The 24,552-nt window shown below is 44.6% G+C and overlaps 1 protein-coding gene across 2 annotated transcripts in view; it reads right to left on the reverse strand.

The window, feature by feature from the left end:
- Positions 1 to 24,552, reverse strand: part of TET3 (tet methylcytosine dioxygenase 3) — a 91,948-nt gene that overhangs the window by 34,463 nt on the left and 32,933 nt on the right. Inside the window, exons 1-2 of one of the 2 annotated variants that reach the window (XM_081333955.1) lie at positions 4,225 to 4,286; positions 689 to 3,365 (exon numbers count right to left, since the gene is read on the reverse strand). In XM_081333955.1, coding sequence (XP_081190081.1) covers positions 689 to 3,365; positions 4,225 to 4,239 — 2,692 coding nt within the window. In that variant the 5' untranslated portion in view covers positions 4,240 to 4,286. Of the gene's footprint in view, positions 1 to 688; positions 3,366 to 4,224; positions 4,287 to 24,552 lie in introns of those variants that run through there. The other variant, XM_081333956.1, reaches the window with a different exon arrangement.

A 24,552-nucleotide genomic window follows, 5' to 3' on the forward strand; every position in this document is an offset into this window, starting at 1 on the left:
TGAAAACTGTGTGGACCACCTGCTCCCAGATTGTCCTAGGCCAGGGGTAGGCAACCTCTGCTCTTTTATGGCTCGAGGTTGCCTTCCCCTGTCCTAGGCATCCCTGCCTGGATTTCAAACATCTGCCTTTGAGAAGAAATGGAACTGCTCTGTCTTTGCTCGTTATATGGCGTAGAGCAGGGCCCCCAACCCCCACGCTGCGGCCCGCTACTGGGCCACGGCCCGTTCAGAACCAGACCCTGCAAGCGGCAGGAGAGCACGTGCACACAGCTCCATTTGTGAGAGCGCGCATGCTTGCCAGTCACACTGAACCATTTCTTCTTCCCCCCCCCCGCCCCCGCCACTGGTCCACAAAGCCAGAAAGGGTTGGGACCACTGGCGCAGAGGTACCTGGGAAGCATGTGGGTCAGCCCCTCCTCTAGATTCTGCCCCAGCAACGCAGCCCGTATTGAGAAGCAAATAGAGACCACTCTCTCCTGCGAGGGAACGCCACACTCACCCACTTGCTCAGACTATAAAACTTTCTCCATGCTGGCTTCAGCGTGGATTGCAGGAAAAAAGCGTGGTACGCGCTCTCGCTTTTTCTTCACATCCCCCCTCCTCCCTCTGCTCTGCTAAGGGAAGCCAACCTTCCCTTCATTTTTGCAAAGCCCAGATGGGCAGGGGCGTCTGTGTGTCTCTGACTTACCCACACAGTCACAAGTCGGGAACTCAGCTTGAGCTCGCTTGGCAGGGGTGTCCAGCAAACTTTTGGTCGGGGTGTCCAAGTATTTCAAGGGAGATTCCAAAAATCCACTCAGAGTTGGCATAAACGGCTCTTTATTCTTGGTTGGAGTTCCTTCCAGGGTTGCTGGATCCGGGTTTTGGTTTTCGTCAGAGTAAAAGCACGTGGTGGAGACCACTGTAATAGCACCAGATGATTCTATTTTTATGTGTTTCGGGGACTGAGCGGCAAAGGGGTTTTCCAAGGACTGACTGGCCCCGGGTAAGAGGGAGGCTTTGAGACCCGTATTGGGAGTGTCTGCCAAAGGTTGTGCACCCTGCTGGGCTGAAGGCTGGACAGCGACGTCCAAACCGCCGGGTGGCTCTGGAGACTGGCTCAGAGAGGAGAGGGGGAGCAGGGGGGAAGGGGGCTGGGCTGGTAGAGGCCCCTCGCTGAGAAGCAGCGGGGCTGGAAGAGCTGGATTCTGAAAGGTGAAATTTTCACCAAACTCAGTCTCAATTTCTTTGATAAATTCCTCCAGCTTCTCATCCACCGCAGTAGGATTCTGGGTGAAGAACGGATGGGCTGTTGAGTTGGTTGTCCTGTGGAAGGCTTCCTCATGCCCATTGCTGCAAGCCACAGCAGAGGAGCAGGGAGCCGAGCCCGGCGCAGGGTTGCTGGTTAGGGGCACAACTTCGCAAACAGAATTCTCTGGGAAGTAACGCTGGGTCTCCTCCTGGCCAGGATGGTAGGTTTCCTGAGTGTGGGAAGCTGGGCTTCGGTTTTCAAGTAGCTTCTGCAATGGAGACTTCTCTGCAAGGCTGGTGGCCAGTAAAGCGGGAGACAAAAACTTGGTAGGAGTAGAAGAGAGCAGCTGCTCAGGCTGAACCTCTTTGCTCGGGCTCTTGAGAGCAGCAGCTGCACGACAGCCCTCCAAGCTGATCTGGCTCACGGGCAAGAAGCGGGGCTGAGAATCCTTCTGCCTGGACTTCTTGATCTGGATTTGCTTGCGGAAGGGCTTCACGGGGCCACTCTTTTCAGGCTTCTTCTTCCTCTCCTTGACCGGCTTCTCCAGCTGCTTCGGAGGTGGCTGCGCTTCAGCACTGGGAGCCCACCAGTGGGGTAGCAGCTCCTGCGCCCCTCCATGAGGTCCGTTCTGGTCAAGGAAGAGGCTGCGCTTGTGATGAAGGTGGTGCTGCAGAGCCTTCTGGGCTTTCTTGTGGAAGCTGCTCTCCTGCAAGAGTTGGGACATCTGTGGGCTGGAAGAGGGGGAGCTGTGACAGTCAGGGTGGGCATTTTCATCCTTGTGGATGAGGTTCTCCTGCTTTGATTTGGCCACTCTTGCTTTGCCCGGGATTCCTCCTGGCTGCTTGAAGACAGATCTGATGCAGCCGTTGGAACTGCTCAGCAGCTGCTCCAGCTCCGCCACGGTGTCGCTGACCAGGGAGGATGGGGAAGAGCTGGTGTGCAGGTCCCACACTCTGGCTTTGGGCTTGGCTTCTTCCCTCTGTTGCTCCGGGAAGTCTGCCTTCGGAGGGGTAGAGTTGCAGCTAGGAAACAGGCCATCGGATTCTAGGTGGCCATTGCTGTGGTCAAGGCAATAGGAGGCTTCATCCTGAGCACATTTCACTCCCTGTGGCCAGGAGGAGGACGCAGATGCCACTAGAGTTGGGAGCAAGTGGTGGCTCACATCAGATCTGGAGGGGTGGCTCTGGCACATTCCAGCACTCGACACAGATAGCACCATGCTGGGGTTGTGCGCTGAGAGGAGGGGAGACTGCTCTTTGGAGCCAAAGGCCATGGTTTGCATGGGGCTCCCAGGAGGGGGCAGAGCCTGTGTGGCTGGCTCTGGAAGAACAGTGGAGAGCTGCGTGAGGGCTTCAATTGCAATGGCCGTCTGGAGACTAATGTTCTTCTCTTTTGCAATGTTCAGTGCACTTTGAGAAAGGGGGAGGGCTTCCAGGGGGCACAGAGTCACCTGCTTGCCCGCAGCCAGCCCCTGCTTGGCATTAGCACCCCTGTCTAAGGGCAGCTGGTGAACTTGGCTGAAGGGCTGGGCAACGCAGCTCTCCTCTTCTCCAGTGGCTGACTGGATCTTCTTCTCTAGCCATTCCAAGTAGTCTGGGCACTCCGGACCATCACAGTTGCAGTTGGGTGGTTTCATGCCTTGCTTGGCCAAAGTAAGCGCAGCTTTGAGGGCATTCAGATCCTCAACTCCAGGGCAGCTGTTGGGAGGAGGCACTGCCAAACCCTCCTCCATCGCACTATTCATCTCCGCATTAAATTTTTCATACAGCTGCATGCTTAACGCAGAAGGGGAAAGGAGAGGTGCCAACCCATGAGAAGACATGGCGGCCTCTGCTGCGGCTGAGAAAGCCACTAGGTTTTGAGCATCCTCCAAATTGGCATTGCTGGAAGAGTCTCCCTGACCCGGGACGGCCGGTGTGCTCTCCCACGTGGACTCCTGCTCGGCCCGCGGGCTGCCGAGCCACATGCCGGGATCCATTAGCATGTCCCCGCCTCCAGCCACTGCTTTCCCTCCGCCATTGGCCAGGCCAGCTGGGAGGGCGTCTCTTAACCTTCCTTCTTCGGCATGGCTAAATGGCTCTTTTTCCATGTGGCCTGTTTTGGGTCCATCAACCAAACTGCTGTCCAAACCGGTCTGGAAAGGAAATTAGAAAAAAAAATTAGTTTGAAAATGGCCGTTTCCTTTTAGTCTTCTTCTAGAAAAAAAACAAACCAACAAACCAGCAGCAGCATCTTAAAAATGATCATATGGAGTGGCAAACATTTCTGGGAATTAAGAATCAGCACATTTCAATAACCTAGTTCCCAAACCTCTGATCCACCAAACTCAGGGCCCAAAAATATATTGGAGGTGCCATTTCCCCCCCCCCAACAATCACCGTTTCATGCAACCACCATAACCTCCAAGAGAGGTTTAGATCTAGTGATTAAGATGCTAGCCTAGAAACCAGGAGATGGTGAGTTGTAGTCCTGCCTTAGGCTGGGTGACTTTGGGCGAGTCACTGTCAGCCCAACCAAACCCACGGGGTTGTTGTTGTGGGGAAAAGAGGAGGAGGAAGGAGCATCAAGTACGTTCACCTCCTTGAGTTACTTATAAGGTAATACAGGTGGGATAAAAGCCTATTAAATAAAACAAAGTATAATTTTTCATAAGTGACATGTATGAAATTTGTCAAAATCTAAGGAGGAATACCATAATCACAATACATGGGATTTCACAAGATTTCAGCCAAAGAAAAGTTAAAATATTTTTTAGTTAATTTTGAGATTTTAGGGATGTCATCTGAAGCTATAATGAGACTGAACAACCAGAGGATCTTGTTAGGAGATTTCTCTATTTTTCCAGTCCTGTATACATCACGCCATATTATTATTTTCCTATATTTCCTTGGCCACATTGGAAATAAGATATGGACACTATAGTTGATATTCCTAAAATATTCCAGCAAATAATGTTTAAGGAACAGAAACAAAACGGAAATAGTCCAAATTACCGGTAATTGAAGCATTCAGAAAAACTTTTTTGTCCCTTCTGGTCACTCCTGAGAGACAAACTGTGGCGTTATCTCCAGACTGTTGTTGCATTGGCCTTCTCCTTTCTCTCTGTTGTTTCTCTGAGCAATCAGAGCAATGAGATTCTTATGCAATTTCTCTCTGTCAGTTTGGAATCCATCTCAGGCTGATCCCTGTATCCTGCAGTTTTACTGTTTCTTACGTGAAACTAACAGGGAGCAATTAGGAGGTTGCAAGCCTTTTGAAATCTGTGGTCCCAGCCACTCATTTTACTCTAAAGAAAAGGCCGAGGTTTGTTTCTCATTGGAACAGAGCTTAGGCAGCTCAGGCTCCTGGAAGGGCCAAGAGATACTTAAAATAGAGATTCAGGAACTTGAGAAATGAGATGCAACGCTTGGGAAAGTTTCCAATTAAAATCCTGAGGAAAGGTTTTATTATGAAGAGTCAATCCAGGATATTTGATCTGGACAGATCAGAGATACTGATTGGGGTGATCTGTGGTAGATAAGAAATAGTTGTACACTTTCTAGGAGTTAATTACAATAACAGAGAGCCTTTAAATTTAACTTTGCTATTAACTTTTTCTTCATATATATACAGTGAGGGGGGGGGAATTATTTGATCCCCTGCTGATTTTGCCCACTGACAAAGAAATGATCAGTCTATAATTTTAATGGTAAGTTTATTTCAACAGAGGCATTCAACAAAGTAGATCACAGGCTACTTCTTAGTAAGCTAGAAAAATGTGGGATAGACAGGATCACCACCACATGGATTTGTAACTGGCTGACAAACCACACTCAGTGTGTAGTCTCTAATGGAAATACATTTACATGAGGGGAAGTCAGCAATGGGGTACCCCAAGTTCTGTTTTAGCACTCTTCAATGCCTTCAGAAACAATTTAGATGAGGGAAATAGAAGGGGAATCAAATTTGCAGATGACACCAAGCTGGCAGGAATAGCCAAATGGATCTTGACAGACATGAACACTGGGCCCTATTTAGCAAAATGAAATTCAATGGTGAGAAAACTAAGATTTTAGAATAGAATAGAATGGAGTGGAATTGGAATTGGAATTGGAATAGAAATAAATAGAAATAGAAATAGAGCTGGAAGGGACCTTGGAGGCCGCCTAGCCCAGCCCCCTGCTTAAGTAGGAGAACCTATACCATCTCAGACAAGCGACTGTCTAGTCTCTTCTTAAAAACCTCCAGGGTTGGAACGCCCACGATTTCTGAAGGCAAGTTGTTCCACTGGTTAATTGTCCTCACTGTTAGGAAGTTTCTCCTTCTCTCTTTGGTCAGTTTCCAACCATTGTTTCTTGTCCTGCGCTCTGGTCCTTTGGAGAATAGTTTGAATAGTTGTGGCAGCCCCTCAAATACTGGAATACTGCTATCATGTCGCCCATTTCTTCTTTTCTTTAGACTAGCCAAACCTAAGTCCTGCAGCCGTTCTTCATATGTTTTAGTCTTAGTAGACAATCACTTCAATATGAGCCAGCCGTGTGCTGCAGCTGCCAAAAAAGCCAACACAGTGCTAGGCTGCATTAACAGAGGGATAGAATCAAGATCACGTGAAGTACTAATACCACTTTACAATGCTTTGGTAAGGCCACACCTGGAATACTGCATCCAGCTTTGGTCACCACGATGTAAAAAAGATGTTGAGACTCTAGAAAGAGTACAGAGAAGAGCAACAAAGATGATTAGGGGGCTGGAGGCTAAAACATATAGGGAACGGTTGCTGGAATTGGGTATGTGTAGTTTAACGAAGAGAAGGTTGAGGGGTGACATGATAGCAGTGTTCCAATATCTCAGGGGCTGCCCCAAAGAAGAGGGAGTCAAGCTATTCTCCAAAGCCCATGAAGGCAGGACAAGAAGCAACGGATGGAAACTAGTCAAGGAGAGAAGCAACCTGGAACTAAGCAGAAATTTCCTGACAGTCAGAACAATTAACCAGTGGAACAACCTGCCTCCAGAGGTGGTGAATGCTCCAACACTGGAAGTTTTTAAGAAGAGACTGGCCAGCCATTTGTCTGAAATGGTATAGGGTTTCCTGCCTGAGCAGGGGGTTGGACTAGATGACCTCCAAGGTCCCTTCCAACTTTATTATTATTATTATTATTATTATTATTATTATTATTATTATTATTATTATTATTATTATTATTATTATTATTATTATTATTGTCTTCCAGGCCTTTGATCATCTTAGTTGCTCTTCTCTGAACTTTTTCCCAGGTCTCAAAGTCTTTTTTGTGATATTTTGCAATATTCCAGATGTGGTCTCACTAGGGTTTTATAAAGTGGTACTAATACTTTGTGTGATCTTGATTCTATGCCTCTGTTTATATAACTCAGCATTGTATGTTTTTTTGGTTGCCTCTTCACACTGCTGGCTCATTGTCAAGTAATCGTCCACTAGGACTCCAAGGTCCCTCTCACAGTTGCCGTTTTTAAGCCAGGTCTCACCCAGTCTATACTTGTACTTTTAATTTTTTTTCCTGCCTAAATATAAAACTGTGCTTTTCTCCACATTAAAATTCATTTTGTTGAATAGGGCCCTTTTTTCAAGTTTGTCAAGATCTTTTTGGATCCTGAGTTGTCTTCTGGGGTGTTGGGCTACTCCTGCCAATTTGGTGTCATCTGGAAATTTGATGAGTTCCCCTTCTATTCTCTCATCTAAGTCATTAATAAAGATACTGAAGAGTCCTGGGCCTAAGACAGAACCTTGTGGTGCCCCACTGCTTACTGCTCTCCATGTGGATGTAGTGCCATTGAGGACTACTCATTGAGTACGGTTTGCCAGCCAGCTACAGATCCATCTGGTGGTGATGTTGTCTATTCCAAGGAGTAGGTTGTGGTCTACTTTATCAAACACCTTACTGAAATCTAAGTATACTACCTCCACAGCATTTCGCTTTTCTACTAGTTTAGTCACTTTATTAAAGAATGAAATAAGATTGGTTTGGCATGATCTGTTTTTAACAGACCCATGCTGGCTACTAGTCATAACTTTGTTTGTTTCTAGTTGTTTGCAGATTTGTTTTTTGATTATCTTTTCTAGGATCTTCCCAGGTATCGATGTTAAACTGATTGATCTGTAGTTTCCTGGGTCTGTTTTTTCCCCTTTCTTCAAGATAGGAACCACATGAGTCCTCAGGTACTTTCCCGGTGCTCCAGGATTTTTGAAAGATATGATGTTCTGAGATAACATCTGCCAGCTCCTTCAGAACTCTGGGATGTAATATGTTGGGTCATGGTGATTTATATTCATCAAGGTCAGATAGATGTTCCCTTACCATTTTCTTGCTTATTTTTTGTTTCTAGTTTGTCTTTTGCAGTAGGTTTTTTTTGCATGTTGGGCTATAGTTTCTTTTTGTGTGAAGACTGATGCAAAGAATTAGTTAAGCAGCTCTGCTTTCTCCCTGTTGCTGTTATTTCCTGCCAACCTACAGTTTCCTTGATTTTTCTTGTTATTAATATGTTTGAAACTTTTTTTATTGTCCTTGATTTCTGTTGCAAGTCTTTGTTCATTCTGAGCTTTTGCTTTCCTGACTTCTTCTTTGCATGTTCTGGCTGTCTGCTGATAATCAGCCTTAGTTATGTGTTCCTCTTTCCATTTTTTGTACTTGTCCCTTTTTCTCTTTGAATTTGTCAGAGAGAGATTTGTGCAGCCATGCTGGTTTCTTCTTGAATTTCTTGTTTTTCTTTTTCAGTAGTATGGTGCTGGATTGGGCTTTTATGATCATATTTTTCAGAATTTCCCATGCTTCTTGCATTGTTTTCCCCTTTAGGATTTTCATACATGAAATCTTTCCTAGGTTTTGAGTTTGTTCAAATCAGCTCTTTTGAAGTTTAAGACTGGTTGGATTATTTTCTATTGCTTGTGTTTGCATTATATTGAATTTCAGCATGAGGTGGTCACTTTCAGCCAAGGTTCTGGCAATTTCAATTCCTTCTATCACCTCTTCTCTGTTAGTAAGGATTAAGTCCAGTGTAGCTTTACTTCTAGTTCCCTCCTCCACCTTTTGGATGACAAAGTTGTCGGCTAGGTTGGTTAAGAATCTGTTTGATCTCCCGTTCGCTGCAGTTTGTCTCCCAGTTGATATCTGGATATCTGCGGTATGCTTCCTACATACGTTTGTTAACTGGTTGGCAAAGAGTTCATTTATTTCTTCTGATTGGTTGGGTGGCCTGTAATATACACCTCTGGTAATGTCACTTTTTTCCCTTTTATATTGAGTCATATACATTCCGGAGGGTTTTTGTCTTTGATCATGTGCATTTCTGTAGATATGTAGTGTTCTCTTACATATAGTGCAACTCCTCCTCCTCTTTTTGTAGATCTATTTCTTTTGAACAATTTGTATCCATCCATCAGTACATTCCAGTCATGGGTTTCATCCAAACAGGTTTCTGTAATGCCAACTATGTCATACCCTCCCTTGTGTACTATTGCTTCTAGTTCAGCCTGTTTGTTCCCCAAGCTTTGAGCATTTGTATATCAGCATTTAAGACTTTTATGCCTGTCCGTGGGTATGTTTCCTGCATCTCCTGATTGTTGTTTGAGTTTTTCTTTTTTTCTCATCACTCCCTACCTCATTGTTTGATTTGTTTTCTTGGGATTTGTGATTGGTTTTGGGTTCTAGAGATTCCAGAGATTGGTCACCCTCCCACCTCAGTTTTAGTTCAAAGCCTTCCTGATGAGTTGGGCCAGTCTTTTTCTGAGTAGATTTTTCCATTTTCGTGAGGTGCAGCCCATCCCTTGCCAAGAGTCCTTCGTGTAGGAAATACAGTCCATGGTCCAGTTTTCTTGGTGACACCAACCCTTTTGCCAGTGGTTTATTTCTAGAATTCTTTTTTCCCCTCAATGAGTGTTGCACTTTTGTTGGGATTACTGATGTGAACACTACTTGTGCTCCTAGCTCCTTAACTTTATTGCCTAGTTGCTTATAGTCTCTCACTATTGTACTCAGGTTCTTTGCTGTTTCATTCGTCCCAATGTGAAGGAATAGGAGAGAGTAGTAATCTGTGGGCCTAATTCTTTTGGTTGGGTTCTGAGCCACATTTTTTATTTTTGCTCCAGGGAGACAACATACTTCCCTGGATTGTATGTCTGGTCTGCAGATGGACGATTCTGTTCCTTTGAGGATAGAATCTCCTATTACCAACACTCACCTTCCTTTTCTGGGGGCTGCAATCTGGGCTGCTTTTCTGTTTATCTCAGGTGTGTTTGTTGATGTGGCTTTTTTAGGGGTATTTGAAGTTGTTTCTTTGCTAGATGTCTGCATGTTTTCTTTGAGGGGGGAGGTTGTGGGTCTGTGTATTTCCATCTAGGGGAGAAATCGATTGCTCAGTTTTAATGGGGCTGCTTCTGTTTGGGTTAGATTGGGCAGCAGAGGCTTGTTAGATGTCTGCTGTTTCCTTGTACGTGTGACATACCTCCATTTGTCTTCCTCCAAGGGTTTATCAGCAGGGTCAGATCCTTTGGGAGTTATTTGTTCATTATTTGGTTTGGTTTGGGTGGAGCTTTCTTTCGTAGGTTGGGGTTTGGCTAGAGTTGCCTCTGGATCCCTCACGTTTTCCTCTAGTAGTTCCAGGGTGGATAATAATGATTTTTTAAAAAAATCAAAAAATTTGATTTTTTTTAAATTTAAATTGGATATTTTTGATTTTTATTCAATTTATTTTAATAAAATGCTTTTGGAGTAAAAATCTATCTAAAGATAATTTTCTATTTAAGATACATTAATAATTTAATTTATTCAGCATGAAATGGAGCCATTTCATGAAAAGGAGAAATTTCCCGACAGCGAGAACAATTAGTCAGGGGAACAGCTTGCCTCCAGAAGTTGTGGATGCTCCATCATTGGGGATTTTTAAGAACTATTTATTTTTTATTTTTCATTCCATTTATATCCCGCCCTTCTCCGAAGACTCAGGGCGGCTTACAAGCTTGTGCAAAGAAAGTCCACAATGGTATAGGATCTCCTGCCATGGGCAGTGAGTTGGACTAGAAGATCTCCAATCTCCCTTCCAACCCCATTGTTCTATGTTCTACTTTCAATCTTCTTTCCACAAGTAACGAAGAAATATGTGGTCTTCCCCAGGAAATGGCCTGGCTGGGTTGCTTCTGGAACAGCTGCACAGCTTGACCTGAACGAGCCATTTTGGTATTACTCCTAAAAAGAAGTGCCCCTCAGCTAATGCCTCAGTGCATAGACAGTCATTCTGACCGCATGCAGCTACTTCAGCTTGAGGCCCAAAGCTGGCTGCCACCAAAATAAGGAGTCTGCTGTCCCTGTTAAGGGAATCCTATTTCTGGCTCTGATCAAAGAGCCATTTTTGGTTTACGCTAAAAAAATTATGCACAAGGATGCTGGAAAGCTAGAAAGGCTTATGCCTTTGTTACGTACTGTCAGCCAATATTAGTGGCACAAGAAGCCTGTTCTGTCCACCAAGGTGCTACAGGGGGACATCTGAAAACAAACACATCTTGCCAGGGAACCAGCAAAAGACACTCCCTTCAAAGGGTTTGAGATCTTTTCTCCCAAACGGGAGGGGCAAGAAGAGAGGAAACTGCTAGCAAAACCATTGTGTGGGTGAATGTTTAAAGGGGAAACCCATCAAGGGCTGGAGAACTATTTTACGCAACAATTTCAAACAACATTTCTTAGCTCTGCTACAAGCATCCTTGTCGCTTTCACAATTCTAGCCAGGTTTCTCATGGCCTTCAACGCTTAGTCAGAGAAGCTTTTGACAGGATCCCTTATAAAAAAATTACTGACTCGTCTAAGGGTGTCCAGGTGTGGATCTCGTGACCTGTCGTGCAGCCTTAAGCAAACCTGAGAGGGTCACAAACTGCCCCGCCTCTGCATGGACCAGCTGCCTCTCAGCTTATCTGAGGGAAGTGGAGAGGGAAGTGCAGGCTGCAGACCAACAGGGGTTAGAAAAAGGCCTTTTTCTTTTCGTAAAAAGAAAGGAAGAGGTACCTACTTCTATGTTAACAGTCACTAGTATAAGAATGTCACCGTACTAGAGAAATTCTGTAATGTGGACTTAGAGGCACGATTTATTAATTGCAGATCCTTTTATGCCCCGCGAGTGTTCTCTTCATATTAGTTAGCTTCTATATATCACTCCATGCTTGCGTAAAGAAGGCACTGCAAACCTCAGCTGTCCAAATCCTGTGGGCTGAGCAGACATATCCAGACTCCTTACTCATTGTCTTAGGAGATTTTAACAGTGCTAACCTAAGCCAGGGCTGCCAAGATACACTCGGCATGTCAGCTGTCTCACTAGAGGCAAGAATATTTTAGACAAGTGCTTCTCAACACTAAAAAAAATGCCTATTGCTCTCTACCAAGAGCGGCTGTGGGACACTCTGATTACTGTATGATTCACCTGCTACCCGCTTATAGACAGAAACTTAAAACCGAAAAACAGTGGTTAAAACAGTGAAGTTTTGGACTGAGGAGGCAAAGTTAAAGTTACAGGCTTGCCTTGATTGCACAGACTGGAGCATTTTTCAAAATTGCCTCAACAGACTTGGATGAACTTACTGATAACGTGATGCCATACGTTAAGTTTTTGTGAGGACATATGTGTGCCGACCAAAAGCTTGCACACATACAGTAACAATAAACTTTGGTTCACAGCTAAGTTCAAGCAGTCATGTCAGGCCAAAGGGGAAGCCTGCAGAATGGAGACAGAATGCTGTACAATCAGGCCAAGAATGTATGAACAAAGGAGATCTGGGCAGCAACGAGAATCTACTCTGAAAAGCTGAAAATCGGCTCTCAGCAAACGAACCAGCAAATGTGTGGAGAAGCCTGAAGAACATCACTGGCTACAGTAGACCCCCCCCCCTTTACTGAAGAGAATCATCAACTGGCAGATGACCTGAATTTGTTCATCTGTAGGTTTGAGAGGAGATCATTGCAAAAAATATTGCTACCCTCCCTATCTCAAATACACCAACAATAGCCAAAGCTCCTATACCTGACTCCCTCCCTCTTGGCCCCCACCTCTGGTGATCCTAGAAAAAGACATGCAGGATATATTTCCTAGACAAATTATTGGAAAAGCGCCAGGCCCATATGGAATAACTCCTTCTTGCTTGAAAACCTGTGCTGAACAACTGGCCTCATCTTCACACACAGCATTAATAAATCACTGGAAATGTATTATGCCCCTTCTTGCTTCAAATGCTCTACTGTCAGAATGGCTGCGGGACTTGGGTTTGGCTAGTCTAAAGAAAAGAAGAAATAGGGGAGACGTGATAGCAGTATTCCAGTATTTGAGGGGCTGCCACCAAGAGGAGGGGGTCACATTATTCTCCAAAGCACTAGAGGGAAGGACGAGAAACAATGGTTGGAAACTGATCAAAGAGAGAAGCAACCTGGAATTAAGGAGAAACTTCCTGAGAGTGAGGACAATTAACCAGTGGAACAACTTGCCACCAGAAATCGTGGGCGCTCCATCACTGGAGATTTTTAAGAAGAGGCTGGACAGTCACTTGTCTGAGATGGTATATAGGTTCTCCTGCTTGAGTAGGGGGCTGGACTAGAAGACCTCCAAAGTCCCTTCCATCTCTATTCTATTCAATTCCCAAGAAACCCTTCATCAAGAAGTTGCATGATTACAGACGAATTGCTCCAACATCCGTAGTTATGAAAACCTTCAAAAGGCTAGTGCTGGCCCACTTGAAAATCATCTTGGATCCACTGTTAGACCCCTTGCATTTTGCCTATAGACCAGCAGATGCTGCTACTTATATGGCGCTGCTTATATGGCGCTGGACTGCATCTTGCGACATCCCGAATCCCCAAGGAACTACGCGAGGGTCCTTTTTGTAGACTTCAGCTCGGCATTCAGTACCACCATTCCAGATATTCTTCTCACTAAACTGACTCAGCTAGCTGTGCCTGACCACATTTGTAAGTGGATCATAAGCTTTCTAACAGATAGGAAGCAGCAAGTGAAGCTAGAGAAAACCACATCGGGTACCTGTACAATTAGCACAGGTGCCCCCAAGGGCCCTGTGCTCCCTCCACTACTCTTCTCTCTTGATACCCATGACTGCATCTCTTAAAGGTCCCTCTGTTAAAGAACTGAAGTTTGCAGATGATACCACACTCACTGGTCTGAGTCAGAATACGGGTGGAAGGTTGAACAACTGGCCCTGTGGCGCAGCCAGAACAATGTGGAGCTGAACACACTTAAAACTGCAGAGATGAAAGCGGATTTTAGGAGCAGCCCTCTTATTCTACCACCTCTTACTACGTTAGATAACACAGAATCAACAATAGAGATCTTCAAGTTTCTAGGTTCTAAGACCTTCCAGGATTTAAAACGGACACCTAACATTAGAACCATCATTAAAAAGGCACAACAAAGAAAGTCCAGACTGCCCAAGGATCCGTCAAGACAGTTCTACAGAGGAAATATCGTGTCTGTCATTTGCACTTCTATAACTGGCTTGTTTGATACGGATAGTTAGGACTGCAAAAAATGGATAGTTAGGACCGCAAAACAATTGCAAACAGTCTGACTGCGCAAACCAGAAAGAAGGCTGAGAAAATATCTACAGACCCCTTTTTTCCTTATCCCGGACATAAATTCCTCCCCTCAGGACATCACTCTAGAGCACTGCATGCCAAAACAACTAGACACAGAGACAGTGTTCTCACTCTGCTGAACACTTGATTTCAGTACTGTCTTATGTCTAAGGATTCACCCATATAGTATAGCTATATTGCTACTATCTTTCTCTTCCTTTCTACTACCTTCTCTTATTGGTATCGTTATTATATTACTTTGTTGTTTGTATGTACACTGAGAGTTTATGCAGCAGAGACAAAATTGGTGTGTGTCCAATAACATTTGGCCAATAACTATTCTATTCTATTCTATTCTATTATTCTATTCTATTCTATTCTATTCTATTCTATTCTATTCTATTCTATTCTATTCTATTCTATTCTATTCTATTCTATTCTATTCTATTCTATTCTATTCTATTCTATTATTTCCTATTCCTATTCCTATTCCTATTCCTATTTCTATTTCTATTCTTACTCCACTCTACTCTTCTTTCAAAGTTATGGCCATGTGAGGGAAGCATTCAAGAGACCCCATCCTGTCTGGTGCTGCAACTTCCTGTCTGCCCTTCTCCAGAGCTGCCATCTCTTCTGTTTCTTTGTCCTACCTCATCCTACTCAGCCAGCAGGGACCCTCTCCAGGCAGCCTTCACTATTAAGCACCCTTCTTTCTAAGCTGGGACATGCTAGTGGCTCTCAGGGCAGTCATCCAAGCATGCAGCCAAAAGAGAAACAGTCAAACTCTTCCTTTCTTGCACAAAAATAATTCCCAGCACCAAACTGTTCAGAGAAAAAGAAAATCAGCAATGTGCTTCTCTTTCCCGTAAAGAAGTCTTGGCCTTTTAGGGGCCAAGAAAAATGCCTTTTTTAATGCAGTGGTGAAAATTTGAAGAACTTCTCCTTGAAAGGTCTTCCGCTACATGGCATGGACTTTAGTGCCCATGCAACATGCCCACAAACCTTGAAAAGGCCTCCAGCATGGATGGTGGGTGTCACTGTTCAAAAAACACAGTTGGAGAAGATTCTCCCAGCAAGGAAACGTGAATCGCCACAAAGGAGATCAGTAGATGAAGGTTTTGGCAGATGGATTATTCATATGAAATAACTTAAATGTTGGCAACAAAAATATCAAAAATACAGTTTAGATCAAATTGTCACATACTTAGTGACAATTCCACACTTGAGGGCACAACCAAAGGTGTGAGCCAGAATTTTTCAGTTCAGGTAAGCTGGTAAAGTCAGCCCTTGCCGCCAGTTCCCCCCACCCTCCTGAAAGCAAAATTCTCCAGTGCTTTTTTGACCAGATTTATTGAGAATCTCAGCCCTTGGGTGCTTCTGCTTCAGAACCCAATTTCTCTCTCAGGTTCCTGAGCTGGCACTGGCTCTTTTCTGGCTCAGGGCTCTTGCTGGAGGAGGCTCTTCTATGCACTGATAACAGAGGAATGTCTGGCGAGTTGGGATTGCATTTTCCTTCCGTTGGAAAACTGCCATCACTGGCAGTTTCAAAACTGCATGATGTTTACCTTTCAAGCGATTGTTCTAAAACAGGAGGGATTTCACAACTCTCCTCCCACACAATAAGTCATATAGCCCAAGCGCCTGCACAGATTATAGATACTGAAATGAGCAGGTTAATTGGATCAATACTCGCTGGCACAGGAAAATTCCAACCTGGGAGAAAATATCAAGTTAGGAAATTAGGAAGCCTTCAGAGGTGTCCATAGGAGGGTTGTGGGGGGGAGCAAATGATGCAGAGAGTTTGCCCCTTTTATACACACACACACAGACAGACAGACAGACACACACACACACACACACAGAGACCTCCTACCTTAATTAAATAAATACATAAATTAGAACTTTTATAACTACTGTGATTATTTTGATGAAAGCATCTGATCCTATAGATACCTCTGGAGACTATCCAAAACATGAATAACTTTCTGCGCTTCTCATTAATTAATTAATTAATGTTAAGGAAAGTTCTTTAGAACAGAGTCCTTTATTTCCAAGGTGTTCCCTTCCTTTCTGCTTGTTCCCAAATGCTTATTGTATGCTAACATCCCCAAAAATATTTTTACCCGTTGTTCCTGAAAAGTAAGTGGTTCTTCTGGGGTGAGAGGAAGGCAATGCTTAACAAGAGGAGGGGGAGGAATAAACCACCCCCAAAGGAAGAAAGGTCCGCTCGTCTCTGCACTGCCTTTGGATCCCATGGAGGTCTGGGAGCTCCTTCTGGCATCCGGCCCACACGACTCAAGGGGTCCTTTGCCCCACGGAGGGCTAACCGTAAGCCCACTCAGTTGTTGCAGGAACAGTAGCAGCAAAGGAAAACCCTCAGATGGACTTTAGGCTTTTGAGACTGAGAAAGGGAAAAAATATCAGTTATTTTAGCCCAAGGGGAAATGCATGTGTCGTGTGTGTGTGTGTGTGTGTGTGTGTGTGTGCGCGCGAGTGAGAGAGACAGAGACAGAGAGAATATTAAGACACAGAGAGAGTGAGAAATCTAATTGTTTCTCATCCCCTGCTTTTCCAAACACAATTTCACAATTGCTTAGCACATACCTGATTAACTGGTTAGGTAACCCTCCTGTTATGAATCATCCAGTATTTTTGCAGGTTGGACTCTCAGAAATCCAAACTTTGGAAGCTAGTTCCTGTGTTCAGTTTGTAAAGGCCCCCTTTGCCCACAGACATACATGCAGATCTGGAGCCCTATCAGATCATGCCCTGGCCTTTGTCTTCACTTGACTTGGACAACCTGATAGCTAGTTTGTCCAGACAGACCTGGAATAAGTTCCAGCTGGGCTCTTGCTCTCTGTGCAGGAGGACCCCCCCCCATCCACAATACCATCAAATCTGCTTATGACTCCCAATTTGAGAACTCCTAAATTAAGCCAGCTCAACCCTTCCATTGAAATGCACTTTGACAATATAATTGCTTCAATTTTTGCATGTGCGAGGTTGTTTTTCTGTGTGTTGTGTGGTTGTTTTTGTGTGTTGCAAGGTTGTTTTTGTGTGTGTTGTATGTGTTGTTGTTGCTTGTTTTTGTCATGCCCTGTCAGGCAAATAACACCTATGGCCGGCACGATCTTTTGCGAATTGGTTTACAGAGCGAGCCGGCTATTACAGCTGAGTTTCACTGCTCTCATGAGATCCTGGAGGATGCAGCTAGGACCCTGGGCTCTCCACGGGTTACTATCCCAGCAGGGCGGAGGCGGAAAAAGCGAAGGAACAGGAAGCAAAAGCGAGGCTGCAGGGGCTGGTGTGTGCTAGCCAAGCTACCCAAGCGCCCAAACAAACCGCGGCTTCAGAGCATTTTTCTTGTCAAGGTAAGATCCCTCGCCAACAAAATGGATGAGTTGAGGCTGCGAATTACAACAAACAGATTTATCAAGGACTGCTGTGTTTTACTGATCACAGAGACCTGGCTTCACTCATCTATACCGGATACAGCTGTCGAGCTAGTGGGCTGCACAGTGCACCTCCAGGATAGGAGCAGGGATTCTGGTAAAAGCGAAGGAGGGGGTTTATGCATATATGTCAACAACAATTGGTGTACCAACACAAAGACTGTAGACAGTCACTGCTCTATGGATCTGGAGTATAGGACTGTGAGATGCAGACCCATATACCTTCCGCAAGAGTTTATTGTGGACATAATCACTGCTGTTTATATTCCACCTGATGATAATGCTAACTTGGCTTTGGGATTCTTGTATAATATTGTTAGTAACCAGCAGAATCCTGATGCTGTGCACGTTATAGCGGGGGACTTCAATCATGCTGATTTACTGTATTTTTCCATGTATAAGATGGTATTTTTTCCTGCAAATGCCCTGTTCAAAATTCAGGTGCATCTTATACAAGTGCAGCGTCTTATGCACAGAAAACAATGGTAACCTCCACAGCCCAGGGCATGCCTGTGTGGGTTGCCATGCTGCCTGGTGCAGGTGTCAAGCCCCTGTGGGCTTGCCACTAACAGGAGGGGGAAGGGGGCAAGATCATTGGCTGACCAAACTTCCAGATTTGCCGGCTCAGCTGTTCAGCGCTCTGCCAAACAGCTGATCGGCACAGAGAAACTGGCATGCCAGAGCGTCTTATACAAGGGTGTGTCTTATAGACAGAAAAATACGGTAAAGGCAGTGCTCCCCAAATTCCACCAGCATGTTAAGTGTGCCACTAGGGGAGCAAATACATTGGACAAGGCCTATTCAACATTAAACTTGGCTCCAGGGTTATACAACGGCCACACATGGGCCAGTCAGACCATATATCCATGCTTTTATTACCAGCATATACTCCTGTTAGGAAACGGGCTCCAGCCACAATAAAGACTGTGAAATCCTGGCCTGATGGCGCCTCTTAACAGCTGCAGGACTGTTTTGAGAGGACAAACTGGGACATCTTCGACCACCCAAACCTGGAGGAATTCACTGCAGCTGTTCTGGGCTATATTAAATACTGCACAGACACTGTTACTGTGGACAAATGAACCCGGATTTATCCCAACCAGAAGTCTTGGATGACTAAGGAAGTCCAGCGTCTCCTGCATGACAGAAACAATGCCTTCAGGTCTGGTGATAGGGGGAAAATATAGTGCTGCCAGAGCTCATCTGAAGAGAGGCATTCGGCAGGCCAAGGCAGATTATAAGAGGAAGATTGAAGATTATTTTCATAACAATGATGTGAGGCAGGTGTGGCAGGGGATCCAGCAAATCACCAACTATAGACCAAATAACATCACTCCTGTTGACAGGGATGCTTCACTGGCAGAGGAGCTGAATCACTTCTTGCCTGCTTTGAAGTGAAGCCATCATAGGCAGCTGTGCTACAGCCACTAGTTCACAGCAGCCCTTCCTTCACGGTGGAGGAGCATGAGGTGAGGAGTACCTTAAGAGGTGTGAACTCAAGGAAGGCTGCTGAACCTGACGGGATTTCTGGCCAGGTGCTTAAAGACTGCACAGACCAGTTGGCTGGGGTCTTTACCAAGATTTTTAATTGGACTCTATCCCAGTCCACTATTCCATCCTGTCTGAAGGCCTCCATCATAGTTCCATTACCAAAGAAGTCCTTTATTAGCAGAGATTATAGACCAGTGGCACTCACCCCTATTATCATGAAGTGTTTTGAAAAACTGGTCCGCAGGCACATCGTGTCCTCCATACACACTCGACAGTCACCAGTGTGCATACAGAGCAAAAAGATCCACAGAGGAGGCCATAGCCATCCCTCTCCATACTGCTCTGACTCTTCTGGAGCAGCGGGGGACCTATGTAAGGATGCTCTTTGTGGATTTTAGCCCTGCATTTAACACAGTTCTTCCATACACACTGGTGCCTAAACTTGTCAACCTCGGACTTTCACATTCAGTCTGCCTTTGGATTATGAACTTCCTGTTGGCCCACTCTCAAGAGGGTTAGATTAGGCAACTGTATCTCTTCAGCTCTTAATACGGGCTCCCCACAGGGCTGTGTGCTGAGCCCCCTACTTTACACCCTCTACACTTAGGACTGCACCCCCACTCATACCAGCAATATTACTGTTAAAGTTGCGGATGATACAAGAGTGGTGGGCTTATCTCCAAGGGGGATGTGGCTGCCTACAGGGATGAGGTGGGGCGGCTGCTCTTGTGGGGCAGACAATAATTTGGTTCTCAACACAGCTGAGACCGAGGAGCTATAGTAGATCACAGGAGGAATAGATCAGACATTCAGCCCCTGATCCTCAGCGGAGACTGTGTGGAGCGGGTGGCCGGCTTTACGTTTCTGGGTGTTACCCTAAAGGAGGACCTGGCCTTGAGTGCTCGTGTCACAGCAGAGATTATATTTCTCAGGAAACAACTGAACGAAAAACTGCTGGTGACCTTCTCCCGTTGCTCCATAGAGAGCATTCTAACCTACTGCATTTGTGTGTGCTTTGCCAACGGCACAGTAGCAGATAGGAAAGTGCTCCAGAGGGTCATTACCATCGCCCAGAGGATTATTGGCTGCCCTCTCCTCTCCCCACCCCCTGCTGGAAGAATTGTACAGTTCCTGTTGTCTTAGAAAAGTTCAAAATATTCTTAAAGACTCATCTCGTCCCGGACATTCTGTTTTTGAAATATCACCATCTGGCAGACGGTACAGGATAATAAAAAACACAAACAGGCTGAAAAACAGGTTTTATCCCAGAGATATAACCATATTAAATAACACTGTATAGTGCAACACTGAAGTGCAATATTAGGGGGAGGGCGGATTTGATTTAAATCATGATTTAAATCACTAGTAAAATTTTTAAAGAGCAACTTTCATCTCTGTCCCGCAGCAGCTCCTCCTCTGACCCGCTGTTGACTCACCGACAGTCCCATTCACTTTAATGGGGCGGCTGGTGATGCGGCAGTGACACAACAAGTGAGGGACGTGGAGGGCAGGCAGGTGAGTGGATGCCCGCTAACAGGCGCTGCTATGAGGGATCTGAAATGACAGGTGCTCTTTAAATGTAAGGACTTATTCTTGCTGGTAGTTAGAATCTTTAATATTATTGTTTGCAAACAAAAGGAAGGTTTCCTATTTAGAATAATAAGCTGTCATCAGGTTAGTAAAACAGTGATATCAGAACTGATTTTAGGTTAATAGGCTAATCACACATAGTTGGAGAACTGCTCAAATTCTTTTATTTCATTAAAACACTTAGAGCCTGGTACAGATGTATTTCTCTTCAAAAAAATCATACAGTTCGTAGTGTACATAGATTAGCAAAGCAATGGGATAAAGGAATATTCCTGAACTTTGTTTCAGGATTTATCTCATGGTTACTGTGAAACTGTGTGAATGCATCAATGCAGTGCATGTTATCTCAGCTTGCAGAGCTTGGATTCATTTACATTTACCAAAAATGTAAATATTGCAGAATATACAGCCTCATGCTACATAACTAAGCTCCATTTCATGCTGAATAAATTATTAATGTATTTTAAATAAAAAACTATTTAAGATAGATTTTTACTCCAAAAGCATTTTATTAAAATAAATTTGATAAAAATAAAAAAAAATCTATTTAAATTTTAAAAAATCTGATTTAAATAAAAAAATCTGATTTTTTAAAAAAAAATGATTATTATCTACCCTGATTAGGGGCAGCGCAGTGGTGAATAGAATGTGAAGGATGTGTGTATATAATCTATGTTCTTATTTGTGGTTTTTACTTGTGTGTAGTGTGCACTGTGGACAGCACTTAATCTCGTTGTGAGTTATACAATGACAATGAAGAAATTCTATTCTATTCTAAAAACTTTTCATTTAACTTTCAACTATTGTTATATTTGCTGTATAGATTAAACTCTCTCTCTCTCTGTGTGTGTGTGTGTTGCCCAACCCTAACCTCAATGAAAAAAATTAGTTCTCTATGGGGGTGGGATTTCTCAGCAAATGTATACTATTATGGGATTAGAGCACCACAGAGTAGGGAGCTCCCAGATTAAGAATGAAGGAAGAGAGTTGAATCGTGAGAAATAGTTGAACTTTCCTAGCTCAAACCCACTTTTGTTGGTTTCTTCATCTACTACAAGGATGCCAAATGCCTGTTTTTTCCATCCAGCCTCATTTGTCCCTTCTCCATGTAGCCCCAAAGACAGAGCGCTACCTGTTTTTTTACCTTGGAGGAAGAGTGAGTTCCTTCCCACAAAGGAGGATCTTAGGAATGACAGGTTGCCTTGCTGTTTTTTCTCCTCTTGTGCATAGAGGTGTCCACCGTGCCAAAAGTAACACAAAACCGTTACTTAGGATTCACACTGGATTATGCGTAGGGCGTAAGGTTTTGTGCTCTTAAAACTGAGCAGAGGGCAGACAACAGAGGAAGGCTTCAGCAGTTATGGGACTTAAGGTCTCTGCAGCTTGTGTGTAGGTCTCAACAAGCAAAGAGGGGCAAGCAGCCTCTCCGTCACGTGGGGGGTGTTTCTGAGGAGTCCTTCTCCGGAGGCAGAGCAGGAAACCCTACTTGCAGGTTAGCCAGAGAGGGAGGCCCCATCCCAGCACATGAAACAAAAGGCCCCCTGTTGCAGACTGAGCCTATGCACAGCCTTGACAGGAGTGGTACCATAACTTAAGAGAGGGGATGAAAGGGCTGGATGAAGCTGGGGCACTTGGTACCTCTTGTTTCTCAAAGTGTCTCTAACAAGGAAGAAAGGCCGCTCCCACCACTGTTCTTCTGCAGTTGGGGTTTAAGGGAATGTTGTCCCCCAAGCCAGATTGATCCCGAATCTTCAAGCACTGTCCTCTATGAATTTGTACAATTTATTAATCTATTTATTTTTATCCCACCTTTATTATAAAAAATTCAAGGTGGCAAGTATGCCTCATACTCCGTCCCCCTCCTCCGGCTACATTACCCACAACTAAGTCCCTGCGAGAAGGGTTAGGCTGAAAGAGAGGGACCAGCCCAAAGCCACCACTGATGCCTAAGGTGGGACTAGTCCTCATTGCCTCTCCTCTCTATGGAGATTCTCCATCCTCCAGGTCATGGTTGTCCCAAAGGTGCTTTTTCAGGCGGCAACTGGACTTTGTCCTTGAAGACGTTTCGCTTCTCATCCAAGAAGCTTCTTCAGTTCTGAGTGAATGGTGGGGAATGGAAGGATTTATATTCCTTGCAGCGAAATGCCTTAAAGGAAAAACAAAGAAAGCCCACTTGCCTCTCAAAAAGGCACCTTTGGGTCTCCTGGCTGCTAGTCTGATGCCTTACTCACTAGATCAAACTAGGTCTACAAAATCCTTTTTTAATGCCATCCAAGTGAGTGACCACCACCATATCTTGTGGATATAAATTCTATAGATTAATTCTGTGCAGGGTGAAATGTCTTATCTTTTCTAGATTTACTTCTAATCAACCTCACTGGTGGTCCTTGCCTGCTGTTTGGAGAAAGGAAGGAAATTTCTCCAGGCCGTGGGAAAATTTATATACCTGAGTCATGTCCAATATTCTTCTATCTTTTTGTTGCACGGAAGTTGTTAGAATCCCCCAAAGTTTGGATTATTCCGGTAATTTTTCCAAGTCTGTATTATCCTTTTTCAAATGTGGACACCAAAATTGTACAAAATATTCCAGATGCAGACATACTGTATACATCTAACTGCATTATAGTCTTTGCAACTTTATTTCCAGTCCCATTCTTAATTATCCCCCAAACGGAATTCACTTTTTTTACAGATGCTACATGCTGACTTGGCACTCACAATGAGCTACACAACAATGTAAGATATTTTTTCTGATTAGTTACAGATGCTTCGAATATCCTCACTCTATATATGAAGGTTTTTTTGCCCCAATATACATCACAAATGAAATACATCTGCCCTATTGCTGACCATCCCTCCAGTTTTAAAATATTATTCTGGAACTCCTCACAATGACTTTGGTTTTTAACTATCCCGATTTCGTCTGCAACCTTGGCTACTTCTCCACTTGCCCAAAACGAACCCATTTATGAACAGTCGGAAAACACCAGTCCCAAGACAATTTTTGCAGAATTTCCCACTCTGAGAAAACACAAGTCTCAACTACGGCTGAATCTGAAAGGCCTCAATTCAAGTCCCCACGGACAAACTCAAAGGGAAATCTTTTAGAAAATCAATTGTCTCCGTTTCAGTGGCTCAGATTCAAAGGGGAGCAAAACTAACCTGGATTGACAGATCCAAGATGAAGAGGTTCCACCAACTTATCCCCATGCTCATGCTCCTTCTTAGCAAACAGGAGCTAAGGAGCCTCCAGAGGCTTCCTGACCACCCTGGGATCTGAAGACTTGAGGTGCCTTCTGGGAGGAATCCAATTGCTTTTGAAATTCATTGTAAACCAGGAACATGAAAGATCCATCAAAAATTGCAGACTTACTTCTTCAGTAATACTATCCAATCCAAACTCATACTTTGTACACCTCGGTCACATCTACCCCAAGAGCAATTCTATTTTGTGGAGAATCATACGATTTCATCTTAAATGAATCACAAGAGGGGTTTCCCAAACCTGCTACCACACCATGAGACGTAACACAAAGGGTTTCGCATTTGCCCATCCATTTACGTGGGCTTTGAAGGTTCCACGAAAACTCCGGCCTGTAGACAAAAGATGGATTGCATCGCAGGAGGCAACCGTATCTTTAAGATTATTTTCTCCTTTGAGCACTTGAGCTGAAGCAAAAGCAGGGGAAAATCGCTGCTGCAACAAAATTGCGATCTAGTGAGATCCGGCAACAGAAGGAAGCAAGTATTTGTGGCCTGAGAATTACAATTTAATTTCAGCTCCCCCAATACTAAATACAGCACGATTTGTGAGTACGGTTGTTAAACATCGTTAACACAGCACATAAAGTCACCGTTCACATTTCTTGGATACTCGGGTTATTTTCTGCGATCCGCCTCTTTGTTCCTCCTCAGCCCAGCAGCGGCGGCGCTTCAGCCTTTCTTTGTGCGTTCAACTCTCTCCCCCCCCCGTCGGCATCACCCCAGCTCCTCTCCTCTCCTCCTCCTCCTCCTCCTCCTCTGCAGACAAAGCTCTGCCGAGGCGGAAGGGAGACCGCGCGGCAAAGAGCAACCGTGCCCGGGATCTTCCCCTCGCCCAAACGGTCCCAGACAATTCGGCCCGACGCTTCTCCTTGCCTTCGGAAGAAAGCCCCGCGCTCCCTCGTTTCCTTCCGACAAACCAGAAGATCCAAGGGAAAACAAAGCGCGAGAG

Source organism: Vipera berus (assembly GCF_964194415.1).
Source record: "Vipera berus genome assembly, chromosome: 8".
Taxonomy (NCBI): domain Eukaryota; kingdom Metazoa; phylum Chordata; class Lepidosauria; order Squamata; family Viperidae; genus Vipera; species Vipera berus.